Source organism: Cupressus sempervirens, chromosome 6 (assembly GCF_028749045.1).
Source record: "Cupressus sempervirens isolate cs-2001-9-10 chromosome 6, ASM2874904v1, whole genome shotgun sequence".
Lineage (NCBI taxonomy): Eukaryota > Viridiplantae > Streptophyta > Pinopsida > Cupressales > Cupressaceae > Cupressus > Cupressus sempervirens.
The window spans coordinates 678,975,721-678,983,516 of NC_143123.1; the positions used below are offsets into that span (position 1 = coordinate 678,975,721).

At 37.5% G+C, this 7,796-nt stretch overlaps 1 protein-coding gene across 1 annotated transcript; it reads right to left on the reverse strand.

Annotated features, from left to right (window-relative positions):
• Positions 1-6,633: 6,633 nt before the first annotated feature.
• On the reverse strand, positions 6,634-7,413 carry LOC149554014 (uncharacterized). Its single transcript, XM_089790403.1, has 2 exons — positions 7,188-7,413; positions 6,634-7,076 (listed from the first exon to the last, which is right to left on the reverse strand). Exons 1-2 carry the CDS (start codon positions 7,411-7,413, stop codon positions 6,634-6,636), a joined length of 669 nt encoding a protein of 222 aa, XP_089646529.1.
• Between the last annotated feature and the right edge of the window lie 383 nt (positions 7,414-7,796).

A 7,796-nucleotide genomic window follows, 5' to 3' on the forward strand; every position in this document is an offset into this window, starting at 1 on the left:
TGTCATGTTTATGTTTCTAAGACCATGGTTAGAACTTTGACATTGATCTTGGTTTAGTTTATTGGTATTTAGTATATTGATCATTTTCTAGATACTTCATGATATTGCTATGTTGCATTTGGAGTTGGAATGGATTGATCAGTTATAGGTGCTCATGGATACTTAGGTACGGTGGTGGTTTTGATTTCTCTTACATTGGAGATGTATTTGTTGGGATAATTGATAGTTTCAGTATGAAGTCCAAGGATCATTCACCTAATATGGACCTAATAGGAGATTTCTCTTAGATTAGTACTGGTTGGAGACTTAGATATCTTGATGAGAATTCTCGTTCCCCGCCCTTGGTCTACTTGATAGTTTACTACTTGAGAGGTAAAACCCATTATTTCTCTCAATTCATTATGTTTATGCTTATCTTTAATTTATATGGATCTTGAGCTATGGTATATGAGTTAGTTCTCAAGATTTTATTTGAGAGATAGTTTAGCGTTGGTTATCTCCATGTCTATATGTCTTTATGCTAGTTGATTTTGAGAGTCGGTTTTATATTGGAAATATTCCTTGGATTAGGAATGGTTATTCTTTACTGTTGGAATGGTTTATGATTTTGATCTTCTTATGAGAGGCCTACATCCATGATTGGTTATATGGTATGGTTTGGGTTTTGTTGTGGCTTCCTGGTTGGGGTTTTATGGAGGAGATATTACTTGACACAATTTACATCTAGAAGTGTGTGTAGAAGGACATGATACAGGTTATAATTTGCATGGTTTCTCTTTGGTCTTGGTTATCTTTTTGGATATTTAGTTTCACTTACATTGCATTGAAGATTGGTTGGAGCTTGTGATCACTGGTTTGCATTCATGTATGTCATGTGAGAGGTGGCATGGTTATTCTTTTATCTCTTTCCTTTTTGGTTATGGAGAACTCAAGAGAGTGTTGAAGACTTATCATGAGAGTTCATCTTGTTGGTTATTGGTTTATGGGTTGTGGACATCCTTGACAAAAAAGGATTCACTTCCATGAGATGTTGTGAGTGGATCAATTTTAGATTCGACATTATCTTTTGTAGTGGGAGCATCTTGGTGTATAAATGGTAGGTATTGCTCTCAAGACTTGTGATTGCAAGTTACATATTAGATATGTTGATGATTTAAGATTCACTTGGTATGCCTTTGGAGGTATGGATAGTTGGATGGGTTAATAATTGTTGTGGGTGCTATTTTAGCTCTATATTTTAACAACTATGGATACATTTGATTATCTTTGGATCAGTTGTTTTTGCTTGGCATTTTTAGTTGGTACATGATTATATGATTCTTATGTGACAGGTTTGGTGGATTTCTCTTTTGATGGCTTCTACATATGTCTAATGTTAATGGCATGATAGGAGGTGGGATCATTCATGTTTGAGATGCTTGATACTTTGATTTTGTTATAGGTGCCTAGATGGAGAATGTTGGGTAAAACTGAGGTTCATTGGGATAGCCTTTTATGGATATAATTGAATCGAAATTACCCTTACAAATGTCAATCTGGGATTCGTAAACTCGTGAGAGATATAACGGTTGTTTGCTCAAGGGGTGAAAGTAATAAATCAAGGGTTTTGTGAATGCAAATTACTACTTAGTAATAAATTAAACTACCACACATTTACTGCAAATGAACACAAACTAATTAAGAATCAAATTACTACAAATGAACTTTAAACACAAAGCAATTAAAAGTCAAACACACCACACATCTGCTACAAAATGAGTTTTAAGATCCAAACAATACTTTTTATAAATGGATTAAATTCATCTAAAGTTCACACCTTTTAACAATTAAACAATGTATTTATTAACACACCTCTAAGTAATTAATCACACTCTTTTAGATAATTATTCTCAATGAATGCTTATTGCGAAAGTTGTTGTCAGATTAGAGGTTGGTTTAATTAAAGATTATAATCTTCTCAACTGTGACAGGAAGTATGGTAGCGATAGGAGGTTTTTAACTGACTGGTTTTAATACAGTGCAACAAAGAGTGTGATGAATGTGATAGGAAGTATGATGAAGAAGGCAGAGAATAATATGGATGGTGACAGGAGGTTATGAATATTGGGAGTATTTTAGCTCAAGGACTGAAGGGATATGGTAAGGGGAATAGAACAAATGATATTGTGAGTATTAAGGATGAATGCAAGCGGTAGGAGGAATGTGGCGAATAGTAATAGATTTATGTAATGACAAGATAATATCAAACAATTTCTTTATAACTTATCACAACCAATTACTTCATCAGACAACTGAATTGATAATCAATCGACAAGCTCTGTATAGATTCAATCAAATATATAGCAGACTTCTTGAAAATGCATACAATTTAAAACTTGAAAGGAGCACGCAAAATCAAACAATGAAAATACCTACAAAATAAACTGCACTAATCTCACCAAGTTTCCCAAGAGGGGGCCCTCCTCCAGTACACAGGGTGAGAACTAACTTAAAACTGGCTGCTATAGGAGTTCTGCGTTCTCAATTCAATATTTCAGAAATGATGCAAAAACAGGGAATTTCATATATTATCGCTCATAGGTCTTTTGATACACATTTGCTTATATAATCTAAAGTGTTTAACCATATTGACAACTAACTCGAATGGTCGTTGGCCTGTTTCCCAAACATAGACAATTGTTTGTTTTGGCTACAGGCCATATATAACAATGTATACAATAGTCTAATTATAATAACATATGGCCAAAGGTGAGCCATTCGAAACTAATTTCTTAGTGTAACAAAACAACAATCTTCAAAATAGATCTTCCAGCTGAATGGCTAATTACGCATCCTTAGCTTTCTCAGCTCCTATAGCAGCATCAGTCACAATATGTTATTTTCAGAAAATAAATAACTTTTAGGAACTATTCTTCCCTCTTTAGAGAAGTGCTTAAATATTCTAATTTCCTGTCAATAGTTTAGCAAAAAGGGAATTTTATGCCATAGAAGTGGGGAATGTATGAGGCAAAAGATTAACAAAAACAGGGCACTATCAGGACTCATCATCTCCCCCCAACTGAAGGATTTGCATGTCCTCATGCAAACAAAAGGATACAAACTAGGTGGGATATTGTTATCAGGGTGCTCCATGGACTCTTTTGAAACTATAGCTGGACTGTTAATGTTATCCTGTTCTGCGACCCTGGATCTGAGTTGTTGAAGCTCCTGCTGAAGTTGCATAAAAGTATGTAAAAATTCATTGATAGTAACCATAGGAATGTCTGGTATTGATGTTGTCAATGGAATAGGATCAAGAAGAAGACTAAAAGCACCCGATAGACCCTTTGGAGTCCTCTGAGGAACAATCAAAGATTGTGATGTCACCAAGCGACAAGAACTCTCTGTATTTCCTATAGCACTTCTCGGAAGGGGTTCTTTTTTAGGTGTTTCAAAGTTGTCTTGTACATTTTCCTTTAAATGATCCTCACCCTATTCATAAGCCCTTTGGATGGTATTTTGCACTATATCATCTTGCCATACAGCACCTGGTTCAAATTCACCTCCTGCATCAAGTGTCTGTTGATTTATGTCTTGATCAAGATAGTTCTTTGGAGATTTTGTGGCTTTATCAGGGCTCATTTATTCTATGGGTTCACATTCAGGTTCCTTATTGGCTTGACTTTCAAGGATTTCTCCTTCCTTGTTTGTGTCAAGATTTTCCAATTCATCTTGAGGGTCACACTGGTCTGCAGTAGTATCACCTTTGTGAGAATTATCTTCTTCATTAGAAAAGTTTAACAAACTTTCTATGAATGGTGCATTCCTCTATTTCTTCGTATGTTTGATTTGACGGCGGTGTTCCCTACCCATTTTTTCTTTTTGTTTCTTATTAGAGCTACTGGTCAAAACCTCAACTTCGACGTCTGTAGCAGCTTGAGCAACATTGGCTAGGTTTTCTAAGTGGCTAGCAGAGAGTGACAGATTACGGCAGATTGGAGAGGGGCTAGGTGTTTTTGTACTAGAGGAAATGCGTAAGCCCTTTTTGGGTGTTTGCAAAGATTCAGCAATAGGATTTTTTTTTGGGTCATGTTCTGGAGAGGGTTGTTTCATAATCATAGTTTCAGTTTCTTTTTGTTGGGTTTGAGGGGCATTATATGCAGGGTCAATAAATGCATCCCATGCTATGGGGGTTTCCTGGAGCTGAAGACCATGTATGACCAGTAGCTTGATTAAACCATGATGTGCTAGGGAATTTTCATGACCTTCTCTAAACTGAGTGCAAGCTCTCTTCAAGGAGTAATACAGATAATACGGAAGATTAACTAGTTGCCCTATCCTCAAATAAAGCATGAGTCATAAATGATGTGCATGAACAAAATTAAAGCGGCCTTCACAGGTAATGTACTAACCTATAAATTGGGTTATCGAGTCCCATGGAAAAGGAGGGTTTTGCGTCTGGCTCCTTGTCCCTTAACAACCTCCACGGACTCATTGCGCTACAGGAAATTGGTTCTGTCGGTCTTTAATTCTGTAACCCGTGTATTGGCAGTGGGAAAATATAATTCACCAATTTGGGGAAGATCTGTTACTGCGGCCACTATCTGTACCGTCATAGGAAAGGTAATGCCTCGTATTGTCACCAACTCTTGATCAAAGGCATGGGAAAATTCTTCAGCAATGGTAAGGTCATAAACCTACAGCCAACGGAAAAATCAATGCCATCTTGCATGGCAAAAAATCTTGTAGGCCTCATTGTTTTCCAGTAGCTTGTCCATAGAGTCTGGTTCAAACCGCTTACGTTTTCCACCCATGACAGCAGAAAAGTTTGAATTCAAAAGGGCAAACAGAGAGGAATGGTGGGTTGATCAGAATTCGTTGTTTCAATGGCAAATGCAGAGGTAAAATAATGGTAACAGGGCTTCAACCTATGTGAATGAGGAGAAAGTGGCAAGAATGGCAATAATTAATGGGAATGCAGAGGTACGACACCCCCCCCCCCAACTCTGGCAAGAAAACATCCCGTTTGCGCTAAAACTAGAAATAGAAAAATAAAAAATGAAGTACAACTAAAAAGAAGGGTAAGAAAACTCCTTGAAAAGTAGTGGAATGATGGAGTGACAATGTCGAAACAATGATGGAGCAATATCCATGCTGCATGAGCCAAATATGGAGTAATTATGCCAAAAAAATGAAGGAGCAACGTGGAAAATGAAGGAAGCACGTGAAACCTGCAACAGAAAGATTTGAAAAAAAATGATCATTAAGAGAGAAGATCACGAACAGAGACACGTGCAAGAAGAGTGTTGGCGGGTATTTGAAAAGGGCCAGAGCGACCGGATTGAAGAAACCTCCTATCGCATCCAACCAAGAAGGATGGGCATGAAAAGAAAAAGGGTGACAGGAGCAAGGAAACCTCCTGTCGCAACCAGCAAGGTTGGCTCTTTCTTTTTTTTTCTTTTTTTTGAATTTATTACCACACAAGATCGCCAAAAAATTGGTTTTCAACCCAGTGTCGCCTAGAAGCGTTGGCGAACTAGTTTTCACATCCAGGAAGTCTAACAACTACAAGTCACTGGATTACCCAATTTTCAACAAGTAGTTGGCGAACAACGCCAAAGATCTGGTTTTCATTGTTGGATCTTCTCTTCTTTTTTTCTTTTTTTGAAATCTATAAATATATATATATAGTATATGATATATATTATTAATACTGAAGGAGACCAAAGGGAACCATGATGAGTTCCTTGGCAATCTCCCAAAAGAAAGTGTCCTTCGAGAGAGGCCTCTTATATAGCTTCAGGCGATGACCATTAACAAGAAGCTTGCGACGTTCAGAATCCACAGTACAGAGTTGAACCACACCATTTTCATACACATGTTCAATTTCATAAGGTCCAAGCCACCTTGTATGAAATTTTCCTTTAAAATCTTGGAATTGAGAGTCGTATAAAAGTGCCCAATCACTAGGCTGAAAAGAACGTTGACGAATGTGTTTGTCATGCCACAATGTTTGTTGATTTTGAACAAGTTTGGTATGAAGAAGTGCTTCTTGACGTAACTCATCAAGGGAGTGGAGTTGGGTTAGTAGTTCCTTTTGAGCATCAGAGAGACTCAATCCGAGTTCAAGTGCAGTTCGAAGAGTCTTAATCTCAAACTCAATAGGAAGTACAACCTTCTTACCATAAACCAATTCATAAGGGGTCAGACTAGTGGTGGTCTTCCACGTAGTATGATAGGCCCACATAGCTTCAGGAAGTCGTGTGGCCCAATCACGTTTATGAAGTGCAACAGTTTTGGTAAGATGTTCTCCAGTTCTCGATTAGTCACCTCAACTTGTCCATTCGCTTGAGGATGATAAGGTGATGATTTTCTGTGGTGGATCTCATATTCCTTTATTAATGTAGAAATGAGGTCTAAAGTGAACTAAGGTCCTTGATTAGTAGTGATTTCGCGTGGAACACCAAAGCGAGTGAAGATTTTAGAATATAAGAATTCAACAACTTTGGTATCCCTGGCATGTTTTAGTGCAGCTACTTCAACCCACTTTGTGACATAATCTATGCAAACAAGAATATATTCCTTGTTTCTGGATAGTGGGTTAATAGGTCCAACAAAATCAAGGCCCCATTTTTCAAAAGGCTCAATAGAAAGCTAAGGGTGAAGTGGCATCTCATTTGATTGTGTAGGACGACCCATGCATTGACACTGGTCACAATGTTGAACATAGCATCTGTAATCCTTATGAAGTGTAGGCCAGTAATAACCTGTAGTCAGAATCTTGTGAGCAGTCCATTGAGTAGCAAAGTGTCCTCTGCAAGGTTCAGTATGACAAGCACAAAGAATGTCAAAAACATCTTCCTCAGGAATGCAGCGACGTATGATATTGTCAATGCCAGTTCGAAATAGAAGACCATTAATCCAAGTATATTGTCCACTGAGGCCCACCAACTTACGATGCTCACGAGGGGAGAAGTGCGGTGGAAATTTGCATGTAACCAAATAGTTGGCAATGTCGGCATACCACAGACTTTTGGTAGAGATTGCAAAGAGGTGTTCGTCAGGGAACAAGTCATCAATAGGAACAACTTCTTTATCTAATTGAGGTATCCGGGACAAGAAATTTGCAACCACATTTTCTCGACCAAGCTTATCAAGTATAGTGACATCAAATTATTGTAATAAAAGCAACCATCGAATAACCCTACCGGTAACCACAGGTTTATTCATCAAAAATCGAATTGCTAAATGATCAGTATGAACAAACACTTTATAACCAGTAATGTAATGCCGAAATTTATTAATAGCATAAAAAACTGCTAAAAATTCTTTTTCAGTTACCATATAGTTTACCTCAGCACCAGTGAAATTCTTGCTAATGTAGTAGATTGAATAGAAGAGATTGTCCTCCTTTTGTCCAAGTACTGCTCTCATTGAGAAGTCAGAAGCATCTGTGTGGATATGGAATGGTAATCCCCAGTTAGGGCCTCTAAGAATAGGAGTAGTTACTAATTTGTTCTTAATGGTTTCAAAGGCCTCTTGACATTTAGGGGTCCAAGTGAAAACAACATCTTTAGCTAACAAGGCAAACAAAGGAGAAGCAATTTTACTAAAGTTCTGAATGAATCTTCGATAGTATCCGACATGACCAAGGAAACTCCGAACATCTTTTTGTGTTGAAGGTGTGGGGAGATCTTGAATTATTTGGATCTTTTTGGGATCAACCTCTATTCTTTTTTATGAGATTAAATGACCTAAGACAATTCCTTCTGTCATCAACATATGACATTTCTCATGGCTTAAAGACAAATTAGTAT

Bases quoted from the DNA above. Each gene is read 5' to 3' on its own strand.
- LOC149554014 (XM_089790403.1), bottom strand. From the start codon at position 7,413: ATGAGAGCAGTACTTGGACAAAAGGAGGACAATCTCTTCTATTCAATC. The intron at 7,077-7,187 runs GTAGGGTTATTC...TACCTCAATTAG, and splicing joins GAATAAACCTGTGGTTACCG to ATAAAGAAGTTGTTCCTATT.